Raw genomic sequence first — 21,458 nt, 5'->3', positions numbered from 1 at the left:
AATAAGTGAAAGACTCCTTTTACTCCTCAAAGCCCCCTGTCTAGCCTGCCCCCCAGCTCTCCTTAGCCACTCTGCCTGGCCCAGTGCCCGAACCAGAGCCAAGGACCTTTCCCCGCCAACATGGGAGAGCAGAGTAGTTGAAGTTGTTATTCTGTGTGGATATCCCTTTGTTCTCCATTCTATTCCACCCTGCTTATTGTCTGTACCTTTCAAATCAGTGAGTTAAATCCAATGGATATGAACACCTACTATATGCCTAGTGCTGGGGAGTGGGATAGGATCTAAAAGACGTAGGAAATGGCCCCTGCTGTTCAGGGAAAGAAGGCTTAAACATATGACACAAATAGATTACCATCACAACATTAATTTGAGGGCCGGCCGAGTGGCTCAGTTGGTTAAGAGCTCGCTCAAGAGTATGAGCTCTGAGCAACAGCTGTTCGATGCCCAGCCTGAGCTGAGCTGCCGCTGAGCTGCCAACAGGTGGCAGGATGGCTCAGCTAAAAAAAAAAACCAAAAAATCCCATTAATTTATGCTGTGTAGTTGTGACATATGCACATTACACTTCAATAAATTCAACTATATGGTTCTATGAGAAACTATATTACTGTAGTCTAAAACAGTAAACATTGTATTTTGTTTTAGTCAAGCTGTACTTTAAAAGCATACATTATGCTTTTATTCACAAAGTATAGAACGCATGGCTTTGTATGCACTATTCTATGTAGTCTATGTATTAGTGCATACAAAACCATGCGTTCTATACTTTGTGAATAATTTAAGAGATTTTTAAGAGTAATTTTGACTAAATTTTATTTTTGCCTTACATGCTGACTTTAGAATCTGACCCCATGTAGTATGTGACTCCACTGTATCTGACAGAGTAAAATCAAGAACCACCATATGTATGTGGTGATACTTAGGTATAGACAGTGAGTGCTATGGGTTTATTTTTATCTTTATTAATTTTATTTGGGTGAGATTGGTTAGTAAAATTATGTAGGTTTCGGGCCAGCCAAGTGGCACATTGGTTAAGAGCTGGCTTGGGACGCCAGAGGGCCCCGGTTCGGATCCCACATATGAGGGCCAGTGACACTGCCCTCCACAGCTAAGATGCTGAACAACAGCTCAACCTGGAGCTGGGCTGCCGTGAGTCACCGGCGACGGCGTAGGCTGCAGCCCCTGCTGCAGTGGGCTGCCATGGGCTACCGTATGTAGCCAGCAGCCAGCGTGACTGGCCAGCAGCCGCAGTGAGCGACTGTCCAGAAGCCGGCGACTCATCTCCCTCGCCCGGGAAGAGCGCAATGATGATGCCAACTTGGGCCAGTGAAGCGACGTCCTCCACAACTAGACTGAAGAACAAAAGGACAGCAACTTGTCTGTTCCCCTTCCCCCAGTTCCCAGTGCTGTTCTCATCCCCCAATTCCCCAATAAAAATCTTAAAAAAAAAAAAAGTTGTATAGGTTTCAAGGGTACATTTCTATAATATTGCTTTGTGTGGTTTTTAATTATAATGTAATCACTACCTACAATTTGCCTGGTGCTTTACATGTACTTACTTTTATTTTTATTTTTTAAAGATTTTATTGGGGAGTTGGGGGAGGGGAACAGTGTCTGGGAATGGGGAAGGGGAACAGACAAGATGCTGTCCTTTTGTTCTCCAGTCTAGTTGTGGATGCCGCTTCATTGGCCCATATTATGATCATTGCGCTCTTCCCAACTGAGGCAGTCGGTCGCCAGCCATTGGACGGCCGCTCATGGTAGCTCACGGCAGCCCACTGCAGCCCCACTGCAGCAGGGGCTGCAGCCGGTGACGCACAGCAACCCAGCTCCAGGTCAAGCTGTTGTTCACCATCTTAGCTATAGAGGGCGTGGTGTCACTGGCCCATGTGGGATCCGAACTGTCGGCCCTGCTGCTCAGAGCTCGCCCTCCCAAGCCAACGCTTAACCAACTGAGCCACTCGGCCAGCCCATGTGTACTTTCTTTTAAAATTCTCACAACCCCACCCCCTAAAATTGGAAATTTCAAGAAGTTGAGTAACTTTCCCTTAGATCAGACAACAAGAAAGAAGCCGAGCTGGGGTTTAGACCCAGGTGAATCTGTGCTTTTGCACTATATCACCATGCAGGCCTTGGGGTTCAGGGAAAGCTTCATAAAGGAGGTGGGACTCAAGATGGACCTCGAGAGATTGGGGGGGTTGGGAAGGTAGAGGGGCTGGTGGAGGGGCATTCATAAGTCAAGGCTCTGGTAGTGATGAGGGAACTGTGGGATGATCTGCCTGAGAGAGTGAGAGCAAGGTGCTCTGGGCAGAGGGAGATAGAAAAGTGAAAGTGAAATGCAAGGAGGGGCCAGGGTATGGCCATCCTGGAGGCAGGCCAAAGGGCCTGAGGGTGGCCTGGCTGGCTGTGGGAGTGACTGCATGGTGCCCCAGAACCATCAGTTAAGCTTATTGAAGACACAGACCAGGTCCTGAGATAGCACTGACTTTGACCAGCAGAGGGATTGACTGTGGTTGGGTGTGAAGCTGAGCAGGATGCTAGGGCCTCTAGTTTCCCCTCTGAATGAAGAAGTCTGCCCTTTTCACCAAGGAAAGGGAAACTGATTTGAGACCATCTCCATCAGTGACATCAATCATCTCAGAAACAGAATTGACAGGATCTAGTCATCCGAAGAGGAAAGTGGATGAACACGTGCAGAACAGGACTAGTGCAGATATAGTGACATCTCAGTCACCCAGAAGTCATTTTGTAGAGCACTGCTGAATGGCAGGTGGGCCTCAGAAGGCCCGTGAGCAGCCAAAATAGAGAATGCCGAGTCTGCCTGTGAAAACCCAGGCCCTTCGCTCACAGCAGAGCCTGCAAGGCTCGCTGACGTCCCACTTGTTCTGCTCTGGACTCTGCTCTCCCAGGCTTGGTTATCTGCTTTTCTAACCTTTGGCAGAAAGAGCATATTAGAAGGAAGTGAGACTGCTGGAGAAAGACATGCTGACAGGCAGAGTGACAGCTGATGGTGGGCTGACAGGGGTAGGGGACAAAAGAACTAAGAAGCAGATATACACACACAATGGGTGTTTGGTCTTCCTAACATGGACATATAGCGAGGCTTCAAGTTGCCCTGTGGTGCCTTGACGGGGCTGTTGCACTTTGGGAGTGGCTGTGGGGGAAGGGCATAGGGCGTGTTATGGAGGGGAGGGGGGGCGTCGGGGCAGAGCCAGGCTAAGAAGTCAGGAGTCATCGCAATGGGGATGACGTAACCTTCAGTACAGGAAGGAGTAGAAACAATTGGGCTCAAGAGGAGAAGCTCAGAGTTTGACATGTTTGAGATGAGTTCAGCGTGTTTTACGTAAGAAAAGAGTCAATAAAATGTTTTGTCATTTTTGTGATTGTAGTAAATAGTGATAAAATTTAGAAAACGACTTAGCATAGAAAATACATTGTCCCTAAAGGGGGTAGGCTTCAGTTACCTGTAATTTTGTGGATGATGCCTCATTTGCCCACCTAATGATCATGGAGAGATACTAATAGTTAAAACTTACTGAAAACTTATGTGCTGGATACTGTTCTCAGAGTTTTGCAAGTACTAATTCATTTAACCCCTAGTATAACCCCACTTGGTAGACACAATATTATTTCCCCCATTTTGCAGGTGAAGAAATTGAGGCACAGGGTTAAGTTGAACAGTTTACTGTATGGAAGAGCCGAGACTGAACCAGGCAGTCTGGCTCTGGAGGTCTCACTAACTTAGCCATGGTACACCGTGAATGGTTCCTTTAAAGCAGTGGTTCTCAGAATCACCTAGAGGCCTGGTTAAAACAGATACTGGGCCCCATATCCAGAGTTTCTGATTCAGTGGGTCTAGAATTCTCATTTCTAATAAGTTCCTAGGTGATGTTGATGCTGCAGGTCTGGGGACCACACTTTAAGAACCAAAGCCCATTCACTCCCTGAGATTTCCCCAGTGTCACGTTAACTGTGTAAAAGAGTCAGTGCAGCATAATTCTCATTGTACAGATAAGGGACATTTAAGTCGCCTGCCCACAGTCACACAGCTAAGTCATTCATTCATTCATTCATTCATTCATTCACGACTCACCCATTGATTGAACAAATGGGCACCTCAGCACTAGGCCTTATGCTGGCCTAGTCGAGCCTTGGCTATACGTAAGAATCACCTTAGCGGGCTTCAAAATATCCCAGTGCCCAGACCGCCCAATTAAATTAGAAAGGGGTGGGGGATCTAGGCATCAGTATTTTTAAAGTCCCACGGGGGACTTTAAAATTTCAGTGTGCAGCCGAGGTTGGCACCATTGTGTCAAGAAAGCACCAGGGCTGCGAAGACCCGTGATACAGAACGGACCCCGGAAGGGGCAGACCATCTTCCCGGGAAGACACACCACTCCCCAGAAAACAGAGATGTGAGCCCAGTGTCCTAAGGGCCATATGTAGCTGTGCTTGTAGTGAGTGGTAGATAGGAGGCAGAGCTGGGCTTTGTGGTCCTCTCAGCCAGCATCTAACAACCTTTTCACAGAGCAAGTAATATTGTTTACCAGACCCACTGGATGACAGGCCCAGTCTGGATGACAGGCCTGGGGTCTCCAGCTATCCTGGTTGGGCACTGGTTAGGAAACAGCTCTGCTCCAGGGCTTCCTAGCACCACCCCAACCCCACCCTTTAAAAAAAATTTTTTTTCCTGTAGAGGAAAAGGGAGGAGTCAGTGACTGTTTCTTTTTTTCTGCAGAGCTGACAGCTTCTGAGACAGTGTCAAAAGGCCTATCTTTTGGCTCCGCACCTGCTCCCACCTCCCATTTCAGCCTCTTGGGCATGCCCAGCCCAGCTCTGGGCATCCTGTGGTGCTAACTGGACAGCTAGGCCACAGTTTCTCCTCATGAAGAGCCCTGGCTTTTAACAGACAGCCCTTGCTCATTGGCCAGACACCCACAATTTCCTGTCTTCAAAGCCAAGGCCCACCCACCACACCCTCCCCTGTGCTTGCGCAGTCACTGGCTGTGTGGGGAGAGGGTGGTATACACAGAGTGCCATTGGTTCCATGCGTGTGCCCAGTGTGTTTATTGCAGCGAGGCAGCAACAGTGGCGGGTCTCTGCTCCTTCCTGCTGGACTTTGCAGGCTGTGCAGCTGCTGTTTGGGCACAGTGTGCAGTGGGCTCTGTATGTTGTGTTGGATGTGCCGTTAGGAGTTGTCTTGGCCTCTGCCGCAGTAATTAGATGGCTGAGGTGACCCTATGATTTGTGTGTTCTCAAGAACACTGCGCTGTGATTGAGTGTTCATGTGTGCTAATGTGTGTGTGTGAGAGAGAGAGAGAGGGGGGGAGGGAGGGAGGGAAGCGGGGGTGGAGAGAGAGAATGCCTACGTGAATGCATATGTGCTTGTCTCAGTCCTGGCCTATGGGGCCGGGGGCTGCAGGTCTCAAATTCCTCTGCTATTTTTAGGGGCCATATCAGCCAGCTGTCAGAGCTTGGGTGTGTGTCAGTAGGAAAGTCCCACCCTCCCTGTCCCTTGCCCCTAACCCTCCAACACTGCCTGCTTCACACCCATGTCCTTACCCTAAGATCCTCACTCCTTCCTGCCCACTCTCGCTGTAACACCCTCTCCGTGTCACCCTCTTTCTCCTGGCGCCATACCTGGTACCCGCAGTCCTCTAGGCCACTCATTCTCCGCCTGGCTCAGGCCAGGGTTGGGCAGCTCCTGGGCGGGAGGGGCCTGAGGAGAGGGAGGGGAACAGGGGCGGGGCTGCAGCCAGTGCTATTTTGAGCTGTTAGCGGAGCAGCATCAGAAAAGAGACTCCTTGCTCTGGGCTGCTCCCGGCCAGGCCATGCGGGTGAGTGTCCCTCTGACCCCCACCCAGGAAGTCCCAGACTCCTTGCGCTGTTTCCTCATTTAAGAAAGGAGGGGCCTATTTGTTATTCCCAGATGTGGCTGAAGTAGGTGGGGAGGGAAGGGAGGCAGCCCTGGGGCTCCCCTCTGAGCCTCTTGGTGGGGAGGGAATTACCCAGCTCTGGCAGCCTCCGAGGTGAGGGGGCCGGGCCTCCTGGGGCTGACTCAGGACTTTGGGAGCGGGAGCTTCGGAGGAGGCACCGTCTCCTAAGCCTCCGTGTCCTAGGACTGCATCAGCCTCCCCACAGGCTGTTACACATCTTCTCCACAAACCGTTAGTGCTTAAGGCCTTCATTCCTTGGCACGTTATTTTCTTTCAGAACCCAGAACCCCAGCACCTCCCAGGCCTTTGGAAGTCTTGTCCCTGCGTCGTGTTGCCAGGATAGCCCTCTATCCCCTCTTCCTCCTGATAGACAAGGGAGAGGGGCTTGAGAGGGTCCTTGGAGTTATCAGGGACCCCTCCTTTCACGGTTCCCAAGAGTAGACTCAGCACCATCTCCTCCATTTCTGTTGCTCAGACACTTGGAAGGGGGGCACAAGATGGCATCTTGGGGATGCCCTGACTTCTGTAGGTCTCTTTTGTAGCAGAGATTACTCCAGAGGAGTAAGTTCCTTAAAACAGCAAGTGAGGAGAAACATAGCTGCCTCCCAGTGTGTTCCGTTCCCCCAACGCCACCCCTCCCAGCCACCAAGGGTAAGCTTTTCAGTTGTGTCAGCAGTTGGCAGAGTTTATGGGCTGGCCTGGCGTGGAGGTGCATCAGGAGCCTGAGATGGGCCCAGGAGCATTTGAATCTCTCTGTGCCCAAAGACTGCCCTCACCCCACCCACAAAACTGGCACCAGGGTCAAGGTCTGGGGGCGGGGCTTCGCACCCTGAGAAGCTGGTGCTTCCTGGTGTAGCTGACACCCCACCCCGCCTTACCCTGGGCCCCCGAGGCCACCAGCACCAGCTTGCAGATGCGGGGCCATGCATGATGATTGCCAGGCAGGTGGCAAAGTGCCTTGCAGAGGGGCAGTGAGTGTCCCCAGGGAAGGGAGGCCTCCAGCGGGTCTGGCCGTTAGAGGAGGAAGCCCAGGCCCTTTGCGACTGTGGTGGCAGCAGGAAGCCATTCCAGTGCACCTGCTTCCTCTAGGCTGGCCGGGCTGGCGGGCAGTGGCAGTGACTGCAGGCGCTGGGCTGCTTTCTGTTCCACCTTGGGGTGGGGGAGGGTTCTCCCTGGAGGCCGGGCCAAAGGGGCCAGGGTGTCCCTGCCGGGCTCCTCTCCCCCTGCTCTGCCTGGCAGCGTGGCCTTCAGGCCACTCCCTGCAGAGCCCCTCTTTCTCTCAAGCAGCTCTGTGTGAAGCCCATTTGGGTCATGGGTGGAGGGGCAGGTCGTCTATGGAAACCTTCCTTTCTACCCAAGCTGTTGTTCTGGCAGGTGATGTCATGGAAGGACAACAGTGCAAGTGAACCGGAAGGTGGGGCAGAGCTTGCTTCCATCCCTTAAATGTGAGCCTTGGAGATTCTTGCTGGAGCACAGACCTGGGTGTGAGTCCCAATGTGCCACATGCTGCTGTGAGGCCTTGGGCAAGTCAGTACTGAGCCTCCTTTTGTCCGTTTGTAAAGTAAGAGCCATACTAGTATCTACTTCAGAGGAATGTTGTGAGAATGAAATGAGATGATACATGTAAAGGGTTAAACACAGTGCCTGGCACTTAGTATATGCTCAATACAGGGCAGCTGTTACTACTTTTGTTACTGTTATTTCTTCTGTACACCTTCCTCCTGCCTCTACCCCAATCGTTATGTAAGTTGGTGCTAGGTTAGAACTGGCAGGGAGAGGGTCGCCTGGGACCTACCCTGCACCTCAGGATGGGAAAGGAGAAAGAACAAAATGCCATGCCTCTTTTTTACTCCAAATGAGAAGCCCAGAGTGTTGGCAGACATGTCGTGTTCCCTTGGGCACAGGCAGCGGGATCTTCTCTTCTAGGTACTCTCTCAGGGCACCTGCTGCCTTTGGGGGCTCACAGTATGTGGACCTCTGGCATGGGCACTTGGGCCTTGATGTATTTGTCTGAGCTGGGCATTCCATTACCTGTAGAGTGCCTGGTAGGTGGAGTGATTCTCCTGGGAGCATTTGTGCCCCCAGTCCCTCCTGTGAGGGGCTCAGAGGATTGTAAGTTAAGGGTGGATGGTCCTTGCTGGTTATACAGAGGGTAAAACCCAGCCTGGCCCAGCCCCCTGAGTGTTGGAAGCCTTCTGAGGCTGAGTGTAGATGGGTCCCTCAGCACATTTCTTGGATTTCTTCTCTTCAAGAACAAATGCTTTTAGCTATTATCTCCTCTGCGTTTTCTTTTTTTATTGACTATTTAGCCATCTTTACAATAGAAATAAATAGTAAGTAGCAAATATATAACAATGTAAATACCAAGTGTCTCTATTGTATCCAATTCACACAGTTTACAGGACTATTAAATATCAGTTCGTGTACGATTTAGCTTCTAGTTTTTTTGATTGATGTTATTTTCGATGGAGTTTTCCATTTGGTTACACTGTTCACATATTAGTTTAAACGGCAACATAACAGTGCATTATACTGAAATACCATAATTCTAGGTATTTGGGTTGCTTCCAATTTGGGGCTGTTCTATAGAGTGCATCTTTAAAAGTCTTTGCATAGGTTTGTAGGTTTTCTTTTTCTTTCTCTTCTTTTTCTTTAAGTCAGCTCATTGCATAAACATTCCTGAAGATGAGATGGCCAGGCTAGAAGATGATGCATTTGATGGCTATTGTTTCTCCACAGAGAGCTACTAAGCAATTAGAGTGACCCTGCCCTCCCCTCAACCCCATGACACTGAGTTTACTATCTATTTATTGTTGCCAGCTTTAGAGATTATACTTCCCTTTTTTTTCCCCACATCCCTGGGAATTGGGATGGGCAAGTGGTATTCTCTGTAGTTCACAGCTGGAGGAAGAGACCAGATGGGAATAAGAGGTTTGCACAAAGAACCCCCGTTGCAGCAATGTACAACAAGCATTTATTAAGTGCCCCCAGTATGATGAGTAAAAGAGAGTCCAGCCTGTGAGGAAATCAGAGTCAAGGGAATGTTATAGACACAAAAACAGCTCCCCAAGATCCATCCTGGTTGTGAATCCCAGTGCTGCCATTTATTAGCTGTGGGACCCTCAGTAAGGTGCCTCACCCTGTCGATTTTCTTATCTAGAAAGCGAGTTGTTGTGAGAATTAAATGGAGACAGTATGAAGTGCCTGCCACTGTGCCTGGCTCAGAGTAAGTGCTCAGTGAGCATTACTTTCTTTTCCCTCTGTCAACAGAAGAGGCCAGAAGTGCCAGGAGGTAGCCAGAGCCTCGGCGAATGACGCGATTGTGGTGGGGTCTCCCTTTGCAAGTCCATAAACTCAGTTTGGGCATGTTGGACACTAGGAAACACCACGCTATCAATCTGTGCTTTGGCTTGACCCGGGCCTCCTGAACCTTGACACCTGATGCAGAATCTTAGTCAGAGTTCGAAAGTAAGAGATGACTCAGCCCCTCTGAACCTGCTCTCTAAGGGAGCAGCACAGGCTTTGCTGTCAGAGCGACTGGGGTTCAAATCCCAGCTTCACCACTTATCAGCTCTCTGACTTAATCTCTTTCTGAGTCTTTTCCCCCATCAGTAAAATGGGAATAGCAATAATTCCCATGTCCTAAGGCCACTGTAAGATTTATACTTGAAAATGTGTGTCAAACACGTTTACAGGGCCCATATTATTGAAGGTGTTCTCTCGTCAGTAATTAATATTGTTGGAAATGGCTGAACTCATGAGAGAGGGAATAGGTCTGAAAGAGAGGTCTTGGCTCCCATGCACCCTTGCTCCAGAGAAAGCCACTAGTCCCCAGCTCTGTGGAGACATTGCCACCATTTTTGGGACCGAGTTCCTTATCTATTCTGTATTGGATAAAAATGGGTTGTTCCTTTTTTTATTTTATTTTATTGAGGAACAGTGTGTTTTTCCAGGACCCATCAGCTCCGAGTCAAGTAGTTGTTTCTTTTTTTTTAAAGATTTTATTGGGGAATTGGGGAAGGGGAACAGCCAAATTGTTGCCCTTCACTCTTAGTTGTGGAGGGCGCAGCAAGCTCAGCTCCAAGTCCAGTTGCCATCCAGTCGCCCGTCAGCAGTTCAGGGCAGCTCAGCTCAAGGTGCCGTGTTCAATCTTAGTTGCGGGTGGACGTAGCCCACCATCCCATGCGGAGTCAACCCAGAAACCTTGTTGCTAAAAGCACATGCTGTCACCAGCTGAGCCATCCTACCACCTGTTGGCAGCTCAGCTCAGGTGCAGCTCACTGGCCTATGTGGGAATCGAACTGTCAACACTGTTGCTCAGAGCTCGCGCTGTTAACCAACTGAGACACTTGGCCGGCCCCTCGAGTAGTTGTTTCAATCTAGTTGTAGAGGGCATTTTTCCAGGACCCATCAGCTCCAAGTCAAGTAGTTATCTTCAATCTAGTTGTGGAGGGCGCAGCTCCTTGGCCCATGTGGGAATCGAACCAGCAACCTTGGTGTTATGAGCCTGCACTCTACCCACCTGAGCTAACTGGCCACCCCAAGATGGGTTATTCTTTTTTTTTTTTTTAAGATTTTTATTGGGGAATTGGGGAAGGGGAACAGACAAGTTGCTGTCCTTTTGTTCTTCAGTCTAATTGTGGAGGACGTTGCTTCACTGGCGCAAGTTGACACCATCATTGTGCTCTTCCTGGGCGAGGCAGATCAGTCGCCGGCTTCTGGACAGCCGCTCACTGCAGCTGCTGGCCACTCACGCTGGCTGCTGGCTACACACGCTAGCCCATTTGCAACCCACTGCAGCAGGGGCTGCAGCCTACGCCATCGCCGGCGACTCATGGCAGCTCAGCTCCAGGTTGAGCTGTCATTCAGCATCTTAGCTGTAGAGGGCAGTGTCACTGGCCTTCATATGTAGGATCCGAACCGGGGCCCTCTGGCATCTCAAGCCAGCTCTTAACCATCGTGCCACTCAGCCGGCCCAAGATGGGTTAGTCTTAATCCTAGGCAAATCTTAGTTAAAATCCAATGATAAGGAAGAGAGGAGAACTATTGAGGCAGTTCTGCACAAAAGCCACAGAGAGAATTTCCTCTGGGGAGAATCCCACTTTTGTGTTCAGAGTGACGCTCATAAGGAACAGCTGATGCAGGGAAACTGGCCCGAGGGTGAGTGGTGTCCTTCCAGCCTGGGGTGGATGGTCTCGTCCCTGGACAGCGAACGCTGGAGCAGGAGATCAAGGAACCCATGAGTTAATTAAACAAACACACTTAAAGTCTGTAGCGAATGAACGGGATCATAAAATAGAAAAGTCAACAAAGCAAATTAAAAATAACTCATTAAAAACAAAACCAAAGAAATTCTCATTTTTCGCTGTCAATTCATTGTAAGCAATGATAAGAATGAACCAGTTCTTAAACGCCACTGAATTAATTGAACGGCTCCTTTGGATGAAGTCTCTCCTTGGGCTGAGGCACATTCTGCCTGTTGATTTTCCAGAGGACCAGCCTCTGGTTTCTAACCCATGGATGGGGTGGCTGTAAGTTCTCCCAGCCTCTCGCCTCTGGTAGGTAAATGGTGTGTTGCAGGTAGAAGGCAGTTGCTGAAGCCCTGGAGCCGCTTCCTTAGTCCCATCCCAGGTCACAGGCCCGGAACTTTGGTTCCCAGAATTAAGGGCTTAGGTATCTCTCCCCACCCACTCAGAATCCAAGGGTGCCAGACTTAGAAAGGACTTTAGCCATTATCTCAATTAGTCCATACCCTAATTCTGCAGAGGCCCACAGAGCTGGAGTGGCTTATTCAAGGGCACACAGCTTCCAAGGGCAGGAAGTCCTATGTTCTGTACCTCACCTTGCCTTCTCTTTCCTCTGATGTTTTATTCCTTACCTCTTCTCTGACCTTTTGAGCTTTGTAATCCCCTCTGCTCCATCCCTTCTTTCCCCTGTTGCCCACAGTGCTCATCCTGGCAGGTCCTGGCCTTTAGGAAGACTCCGAGTCCCCGAGAGACCTGCCCGTCCCTGTTTCTTCTCTGACCCAGGGTGCGGGCTACTTGCAGCGCCATGGCCTTTTCATCAAGGTTCGCCTTCTGGGAGCAAAAGGAAAGTTGGATTTCAAAATCTTCACGCTTTTCCTATGTGCTTGGCATGGTGTGTGCAGGCAGGAGACTGGCTTGTGAGACAGGGAGCTTTGGAAGCTAGAGATGGAGTGGGCATGTGTGTGTGTGTTTGGGGGCTGGGGAGAATGACCAGGGGGCTAGTGACCTCACTTTTCTGTCTGGATGGGGCTCCTGTGCCAAGCGAGTCATGCTCCTCCCTGGAGCTCCACCTCTAGTAAGCTGAGCTGCCTTTTGTCCCACTGGTGCCCCTCCGAGTTAACCCTTTCCACCCGCCTGCTGCTCTGACTCACCCCTGGGAATATGGGCTGCTGTGGAGGGGCCGCTGGGAATGGCTTTGTCTGAGGCTTCAGGACTGAGTCTGGGGGCTGTGGAAGGTAGAAGAAGGAGCCAGGCCTTCTGGCTGTCTGGGTCCAGAGGGTGATTCAGGCTGCAGACCTGGGCGTGCCTTTGTGCTGTGCACAGTTCCCAGCTGGGCAATGACCTACAACAGACAGGGCCCTTTGGGTGGGGGAGGGGGTAGTGAGTCAGCCTCAGGCTAAATCCAGAGCTGAGCTCAGAGCTGGACCTCGTATCCCAGACATTTGTGGGGCCAGCCAGTGTTTCCCCAATGCCTCACCACTTGGGTAAGACGCTTGGGGTCCCAAGCTCGAACCACTGGAGGGGGTACAGATTTGGAACTGGTAAAGGACGTGGAGTGGACTTGGAATCCGGGACATCCCTGTGCCCGAGCTAACAGCACCGCGTGCAGTAATGAGTGTGTCTGTGTGGTTTGTGCCGAGCTAACAGCACCGCGTGCAGTAATGAGTGTGTCTGTGTGGTTTGTGCCGAGCTAACAGCACCGCGTGCAGTAATGAGTGTGTCTGTGTGGTTTGTGCCGAGCTAACAGCACCGCGTGCAGTAATGAGTGTGTCTGTGTGGTTTGTGCCCGAGCTAACAGCACCGCGTGCAGTAATGAGTGTGTCTGTGTGGTTTGTGAGCACTTGCCACCCCTCTAACCTGGGTGGCCGGGAACTAGTGCATGGTGTGGTCCCTGGGGGTGGGGTGGGTGAGGGATGGGCATCGGAGGGGGGGCCGCAGGCGCTGACCTAGACTCTGCCACTTCTCTTCGTTCCCTCTCCACCAGCCCCTCCCTTCCCTCTCTCTGCTCCAATCCCAATTTCTAAAGTAGTAGAGTCCACGCTGATCAAGAATGGCTATTTCCCCACTGTTTGTGGCCGTGTGAACTAACTTTGAAGCTTGAGCCCATTGAAAATAGTTCTGTGGGCAAGATGCAGCTTCAAAACTGCAGCGGTCATCATGCTGGTCAGTGACCCAAGCCCAGCTAATGAGAGCTCACAATTACCCATGGACGCTGGTTACAAATGGAGAGGCCCCCCCCCCAGGGGGATAACTAACATGACTCTAAGGATCTTTTCCCTTAGGAATCAAGGACTCCTTGCTTCGCTCCTACCGAATTGTGCCTGGAAAGAAAGGCATGCGGAGGGTGCGGTGGGGCTGGTAACAGACCTGTCTTTTTCTACCTGTCTTTATACTCAGTCCTAAGTGCCTGAGTCAAGAAGAGAAATGAAACCCACTAGGACTGCCTGAGCTTTTGGAGGGAAGAGATGCTAGTGAAGGGGAGGGGAGAAGGCCCTCCCAGACTTGAGGCCTGGCCCCTCTGGGTCTGTTCGGAGCCAGTCTCTGAGCTAAAAGAACCTTCAGAGCGTCCATATTGTCTGTGCCTTTTCCGGATACATTGTGGTAGCTGCCTATCTGCCGTTGGCCCCTGACTGCTCCTCCCCTCTGACTCAGGCCAGCGAGCTCCCCCCAGCTGAGCACAAACCCCTGGCCAGAGCAGCCAGAGCTCAGGCTCCTTCCTCCACACCCCGCCCCTAGCCTTGGGGTTCCCTCCCTCAGCTGCATGGTTGGCAGTTTTGTGGGTCTGAGGTTGGGAAGATATCTGGCCTCCCGAATCCCTGTCTCTGCCCCACTTCCTGCCTCCAGCCAGAGCTCAGCCATCTGGTTGGGAAGACACTCGGGCTCTGTGCTGGGGGAAATCTTACGGAGCCTTAGAAGCAAGCCAGAGCCGGCCTGATGGGACCACCTACGCCGAGCTCTGCCTGCCCCCACACTAGGGTTATCCCTTCTCGTCAGCCACTAGGTCAGGGGGCTCTTGTTCAGGCCGCTTCTTGTCTGAGCTAGGAATGACTCTCGGAGTTAAGCCTGAGTTGAATTAGCTGAATCTTTCTGTGCACCCTGTAACCGAGGCCATGAGGTCACTGTCATGGGTGGCCCTCTTTAGACAGCCCCAGTGGGCCACGTGGCTGGTCACTGAGGCCACCGGTACATGGCTTTCGCCCCACCCCTACCCCCCCAGCCCCCAGAGACTCTGCATTCCTGCAGTTGACACTGGACAGCTTTGACCCCAGGATAGTATATCTGTTTCCCAGGGTAGCCCCAGTACTTCTGAGCACTCAGGAGCCCTGCCCCCCACGGAGAGAGTCCCCTTGGATGCTTGCCAGCTGCACTTTTAGTGCTGGGTCCCCCAACCCTGACCTGCCAGTGACTTCTTCGTCTGCTCTCTCAGGTGAAAGAGGAGGACAAGACTGCACTGAAGCCTGGCCCTCCTGGCAAGGAGGAAGGGGCTGTAAGTGCTTCTCTGAGACCCCTGTGTGTGTGTGAGTGCACTTGCCGCCGCTTAGCCTGGGAGGCAGTTCCGGTGGGCGCAGGCAGCCGCAGTAGGGTGGCTGGAGGGAATGGCAGTAAAGGGGCAGCAAGTGCAGCCTGTGCGATGCTAATCTGGGGTGTATGAAGGAGACTTTGGGGACCTCGCCCCTGAACTCCCGCACCCCTCTTAGTCCCTACTGTTAATTCTGGCTTCCTGACTGAGCCTTTGGAGCTGGGGAGGCTTGAGTGGGCAGACTCTTAGACTGGGAGCACCAAATGAGAGAGAGCTCAGCTGTTGGGACTCTTCATCCTCCTCTGGGTGGCACCAGGCAACAGCAGGGAGGAATTTCACTGCAGCTGCTGCTGTCCCTTCCTAAGACCCTGTCAGCTGCTTGGTACCGGGTGACCTGGGGGCAGGCTCCAGTTGCCCAGTGCCCCTAGCCACTCCCGACCCAAGTCACTCTGCCTTGGGATAGAGACCTAGAATAAAGCTGGACTCTTTCAAAGCAAGCGAAGGGAGATAGTTCTAGAAGAGCCAGGTCTAGAGATGTGTAGTTAGGAAAGTTGGCTCAGGGGATGGGCGTGCCCAGGGCTCTGGAGCAGTGCTGGATCACAAAACAGATCCATACTTTATTACCCCAGATGGTGCCTCCCCCCCACCCCCCACTTCCTTGGATGGAGATTTGATTAGCCAGGCCTTGTGGCTTCGACCTGACCTGTAAACAATCCTGCAAGGCTAGCCTGTGATTTCAAAAGGATGTGTTTGAGATATGGATGGGAGGGGCCTTGGAGCATGGCAGACTTTTTGTGAAAATTACATGTAAGGTGCTTAGAAGACGGCTGGCACATAATCAGCACTGTGTAAGTGTAGCAGTTACCATCCTCATCCTCATTGTCATTGTCATCATCATCTGCAGTTAAGAGCGGCAGGAGGAAAGCCAAAAGAGGGAGGGGAGGGGAGTAGGGCCAAGCAGCTAGGGCCACCGGCCAGTTCCGCAGTGCCCTGGCATGCTGTGGAGCACTCTTGGCCCAAGAAGTTGAAGAAGAGCACCTTAAAGCCCTCCCCTCCCCACCCCTGCAGCTGGTCCACGGTGCAGCTGAGGCCTGAGCTGAGGCCGTTTGGCTCAGCTCTGCCCAGGAGGTGGGGCCACCTCTCCATGTGGCAGCCAGAGGTCAGCCTTCTTTGTGAGCATTTCCTGCATCCAAGCAGAGATGGCAGCTGGCCCCTCACAGTGCCCAGGTGTACCCTAGAACCAAGGTCATTGTTTTGAGGACCGAGGGCTCAAGCACAGGTCATTAGTGACAGGGCTTTGCCTGACCAGCAAGGAGCCACTAGGTTGGCCTTCCTCCCCCCACGCAATGGGCTGACTTTGCAGGAAACTTGGCCCTGCACTAGCCAGACCTCCCAATGGCGGTCCCTTGGGTCCACAGACAGGTATCACCAGTGTCGAGGTCAGGGTAGGCATGCCAGGCTGAGAGGCTGGCTGAGCCAGGGCCCTAGTTCTAGGGCAGAGTGGAGCTATGGTCGCTTGAGTGCTTAACCCTTCGTGGGCCACAGCTGCCTCCTCTTCCTCCCACCATTCCACACACACACACTCTGGGAACAAGGAGGTCTCCAGCCCTTGAGAGTTTTGCAGGAGGAAAACTGTAGAGACTGGCAGAAAACAGGCTGAGGTGGAAGTTTCCTGGGCCAGCACTGGGTTTCTACAGCCCTTGAGAATGTGGGTGGAGAGGAGACAGTGGCCGAGGACCACAGGAGCAGAGAAGGAAGGAGGCTTGACATAGCTTGGGGCCAGGAATTGCTCCCTGACCATTGTTCTCATCAGGATGAGCAGGCTCTGGGTCTGATTGCCTAGAAAATTGGGTGACAGAAGGGACCACAAAGGCAGGAAGCCCCAGAGTGAGGCCTAAGATTGATGATAGGAATCGGTCGTTTGACCTCTCCATGCTCCATCTCTGCTGTGTTTGGGTTGTGAGGAAGTGGGCTGGCCTGGATTGGGGCCTGGTTGCTGCCCTAACAGAAATGCAGTAACTCTGGGGTACCTCCTGGGCCTCTGGGCACTCTGTGCTGGCATCTCACAGCTCCATGTAAGCCCGGGGATAGACGGCAGGTGACAGCAGAACCTGCTTGTACTTTGTGGGAGACAGAAGCCACACTCTTAGATGCAGTTGTCCAATCTGGATGATGGAAAGCCTCTTGGAGCTATGTGTTGTTTGGTGCATGAATGGAAGGTCTGTTCCAGGGCTAGGCGTGAGGTCACAGCTGTTACTTCCTCTGCATGGGGTAGGCCGGGACGCAGGGGCTGATGCTAATAATGTCCACCTGTATCTGTGTGACTGTAGCTAGAGGGCAGCTCAAAGGACGGCAGTGGCCCATCTAGGAGTCCTCAACCTCCCGCCAGCCCTGCACCCACAGAAAATTCCCAGAGAACCAAGAGCCCTGCGCCCACGCTTGCCATGAATGGCCTGGAGGCTGCCTCAACAGAAGGCCCAAACGTGGAGGCCCCGGGCCTGTCCCGGAAGAAAGTGGCGAATGCAGTGAGGAAGGTGGTGAGCAGGGTGCTGCCTGGAGAGGAGCCTGGGAGCTCCAGAGAGACTCTGAGCAGAGGGGTCAAATCCCCTGAGCACCCAGCTCGAGGCAAGAAGGGGGAAAAGGCAGGCCCGGGTCCCAAGCCACCACCCCCTCCTCCTCCCCCTGCTCCATCTAAGCCTGAAGCAAAGAAGGAGGCAACCAAGGATGAACTCTCCGTGGGCCTCCGGAGCCTGATGTCTCGGGGCAGGGGCAAGGACCACAAGCCCCGCAGCAGGCAGTCTCCTGGGAAGGGGGAGAAGCCCTCCAGCCAGGAGCCAGGCTCCTCGGGGAAGCCAGGCTCCCCAGAGGTGGTGGGCTCCCCAGCCAAGCCAGGCTCCCCAGCCAAGCCTGGAAGCCCAGAGAAGCAGTGTTCCCCGGCCCCACCAGAAGAGCTGGCTCATCCAGGCTCCGCTGTCCCGAAGTCAGATCTCACTGGATTGCAGAAGTCCAAGTCACCAGCTCCTGACATGCGGCAGGAGGTACCCAAGTGTGTCACTAACCTCCCATGCCCCTCACCACCCTCGCTTGAGGGCCAGGTACCCTCACAACTGGCTTCCCCAAGTCTCCACGGCCCCGCATGACTAAGAGGCTAGGCCCAGGACGTTGCCAATGGCAGAGTTGCATGGCTTTCCCAGACTGAATGCCAGAGCCCATGGTGGCCTTGGCTTGGGGATGGGACCAGCTAACCAGCATGCTGCTGTTCTGTAGGGGGTTGGGGTCTGGCCTCCAGCTACATGAGGTCAGCTTGAGGCTCCAGACCCCAAGTCAAGGACCAGAGTCCTAGCAGATCAGAGTGCTAGGGTGGCAAAACAGAACTGAAGGCAGGTGGCATCGGTGTCCCAGCCACTCACCCGCTGTGCGATCTCAGCAGGGTCCCATCTCAGCCTTCATCTGTCAAGTGGGGACAACACAGGTCTATTGTCCCTTCCCTAAAGCCCTTGGGGCCGGAAATATTTTGGAAATGAGTCATTTTTGTATTTTAGGGTATCCTACAGTATACATAATGAGCAACAACCCATAACCTAACACATTAATATTTCCACAACAAAACCTATGAATGTACGTGCTGCAGGGCGATGGACTATAAAAAGGTTTGCCACCAAAATAGTTAAGAACCTTTTGTTTTAGGGGGCTTTTTGGATTTTTGGAATTGTAAATAAGGGAGAACACCTGCTTAGAAGGGCTGCTGTGAAGGTTAGAAATGATTCAGGTAATGAGTGCTCCCAGCGTCGTCCCTGATGTGGTGGGCACTCCACCACATAATGGCAGTGTTCTAGTGATGCTAATAAGACTCATTATTAACACCATCATTGCCGTCATGGCCTTCTTCAGGCCTGGCCACCAGTCCCCTCTGGCAGCAGGAGTCTTGAGGAGCCCTGTGCCTGGGTGACCGATGGGCACAGTGGGCCCCCTTTGGATCTGGGGCCCTGTCTGTCCACAAAGTTCACTCTGGGTAGGACAGGAGGCTGAGAGGCAGAGGGGAGGACCAAGGACAATCAGTCCAGCCCCTTCCCTTGGAAGGTGATGCCTGCTTGGCTGGTCCTTGGGTTGAGTTCTCTTCAAGCTTTCCCATTTTGTAGATCCTTCTGAGGCCTCATGGGATGTGTGTAGGGCGGGGGTGCATCGAGTTTCACCTTGCATGTTCGTTCTGGCTGGAAGGGGAGGGGCAGGGCAGGGGGATGAGGGGCAGGGCACAGCCTCAAGGCCTGTCCTGTCTCCTAGCCCCAGAGGTCCTCCTGGGATTCCTAAGGCCCAGAATCCGCCTTGCTCCCATTCCGGGGTTTTACTTAAAGAGGAGCAGGCTGCAGCTTTCCCCACCCCTCCTGGCCCACTCTGAATCAGGGAAGTGACCTTCTGGCACACAGGAGTGGGCAGGGGCGTTTTGGCCTCATGGGCAGGGCATGAGGCAACCGATCAGTCCCTGAGAAGAACCTCCAAGGAGCTGCGAGTGTCATATGCCTGTTCCTGGGCCAACCGCCCACCCTCTAGCTCCCTGTCCCTCCACCTCTCACTAGGGTGGAGTTGGGGGCCTGAGAGGAGCCCTGACTTAGAGCTCAGCCGCCTGTCACCTGGGCTGATGGCAGGTGCCAAGAGTGTGTTGGAAAACCAAGGGTCGTCCTGGTGCTGAAATGGTTAGGGCGGTGGGAAGAAATAACCTCAGAACTCCCGGGCGCCTGTTCCTTTTTTTCTTATCTGATAGTTTAAAAACTCAAATTGGTGCCTGGCTTGCCTCCCTGACCCTACTTCACTTACCCACTGGGTCCTAGCAACTTCCTGGGCTAAAAGCTTGGTGTGCTGTGCCCCCACTGCTTCCTGGGACCGGGACTAATAGTGGTTTAACCTCTAGGCAGGAGCTGCCTCCGAGGTCCAGCTGACCCCCGCAGAGGAGGCCCAGCAGCGGCTTGAGAGGATCTTCACAGCCTCTGTAATGCTACCTCTTGTGTGTGGTTCCCCAGTCCCCGGCACTCCCCTCTCCTGAGGCTGGCAGCCAGCCTGTGTGTGTCTGTGTGTCTAGGAGCACCTGTTATGAAAGATGGGGGCTCTCGCAATGGTCTTCTCACTTTGAGAAAGGAAAGAAGGGGCTCTGTGGAGGGTCTGAGTGCAGTGAGGCCTGTTTCTCCAGGGAGCCCAGAGCTCTAGGCCTGTGGGAGGGTCCCCGCTTGCCTGGGTATCCCCTTCTCTGGCCCCAGAGGACATGTCTTGGTGCCAAGGTCTGGTGGGTGTTGAGCCAGGGAGCTGACACTCCCCTTTTGGATGCCCTGGCTCGCCAGACCCAGGTGGGGCCTGTTAACTCCATGTCCATTTCTAACAGGCAAGGTTCCAGACCTGGCTGACTCCCCTTTCTCTCCAGCAAGGCCTTTAAGTGACCTGACAGAGACAGGAAGCTCAAGGCTAGCCACAGGGTCTGCCCACTGTGCGTTGGTACTTGGGCAGTCGGCATGTGGGCCCTGATGTGATGATGCCTCCTCTTGTCATGGGTAGTGTGCCTGCCTGGGAGCGGCACAGGGCTGCAGTGGAGGTTTGAAGAAGGGATCCTAGACTGGGGGCTGCTGGGGGTGGTATTCTATGAGAGGCGCAGGGATGACGTATCTGAAGGGCAGCCCTTGGTGGGGGGGAGTGGTATCCTCGGGTGTGTGTTTGGAGGCCAGGGACAGCCCTGGCCGGGGTCTGATGGCTACAGGGGAGCTAGGCTGGAAAAAGACCCTGGAGATAAGGCAAGGGGCTCCCAGGGGGCCCACGTCCTTGGTGTTGTGAGGTGGCCTGGCCTGGTAGCACACAGACGAGGAGCCTAATTCAGAATGGACTAGATGGCCAGGCCACAGGAAATGACTTACCAGAGCATCTTCTCTGAGACGTGTGGTGGTACCAAGTGTCCCTTTGCCAAGCTAGGCCTCTCCTTCCTGACCTGGCCTATCCTTGACTGGGTACAGTTCACCCGCCCAGGCCAGCAGCCCCCTTCCTGGTGCTAAGCGACTCCTGCCTCCACCCTGCACCTGGGGCAGCCTGAGAGTGCCCACCTCCTTGGCTCAGGATGCTTGCTGAAAGGGACATGTCATTGTCTACTTGTCTTCATGCCTCTTCTTTTCTCTCTCTTATTTGCTTGCTGCTGGTAGCTGGACCCTGAGGCCGCCTCTCCTGCCCACAGCCAGGTAGGGTGCTCCTGCCCTTCTCAGGAGCCCTCCACTTCTCCTGGTGACAACCCGCCCCCCCTGGCCTGTACCTGGGCTGGCGTCTGTGCTCGGGCCTCGTGTTGGAGTGTAAGGCCTCTTTCCCCATCCAGCCCCCACCCAGCATCTGGGGAAATCCTCTGGGGACACAGTGCCAGGAGTTTGAGATGGGGCAGCTCTGTGTCAGGCCCTTGGGGAATGTCTAGACTGAGTGTCACCACTGGGGCTCGGCCTCTGTGGCACATGGTTCTTAGCCACTGGAGCCCGAGGGCCTGGCCAGAGTTTTAGTTTCTAGGTATTTCAATTCTGCTCCCTCTGGGTAGAGAAAACTGAAAAGGCTAAATGCCTACTGGCCTGTTCCTACCACCCCTCCCTGCATCTCCAGCATGAAGATGCGGTGTTCTCTGTCCCCACCTGCTGGCCAACGTGGGAAACCCACCTTGGGGTTAGTGCTCAAGGAGTTACAGGCCATGACCCTTTGGTTTCACTTCATGCATCAGTCTCCAAATAACCTCACCCATAGAATGTGCC

At 53.1% G+C, this 21,458-nt stretch overlaps 1 protein-coding gene across 17 annotated transcripts in view; it reads left to right on the top strand.

The window, feature by feature from the left end:
• Positions 1 to 21,458, top strand: part of MYO18A (myosin XVIIIA) — a 97,580-nt gene that overhangs the window by 27,834 nt on the left and 48,288 nt on the right. For 9 of the 17 annotated variants that reach the window (XM_019647016.1, XM_019647018.1, XM_019647017.1 and 6 more), the window contains one exon: positions 20,874 to 20,909. The exons of 4 other annotated variants lie outside the window; for them this stretch is intronic. In XM_019647016.1, the coding sequence (XP_019502561.1) occupies positions 20,874 to 20,909 (36 nt within the window). Of the gene's footprint in view, positions 1 to 5,754; positions 5,836 to 11,880; positions 12,025 to 14,607; positions 14,668 to 17,030; positions 17,739 to 19,606; positions 19,685 to 20,873; positions 20,910 to 20,938; positions 21,018 to 21,458 lie in introns of those variants that run through there. 4 more of the 17 variants (XM_019647013.1, XM_019647014.1, XM_019647015.1 and 1 more) reach the window with 4 other exon arrangements.

Source organism: Hipposideros armiger, unplaced genomic scaffold (assembly GCF_001890085.2).
Source record: "Hipposideros armiger isolate ML-2016 unplaced genomic scaffold, ASM189008v1 scaffold_108, whole genome shotgun sequence".
NCBI classification, from domain to species: domain Eukaryota; kingdom Metazoa; phylum Chordata; class Mammalia; order Chiroptera; family Hipposideridae; genus Hipposideros; species Hipposideros armiger.
Note: the sequence above shows the minus strand (reverse complement) of the source record. Positions and strands in the feature narration are given on the sequence as shown.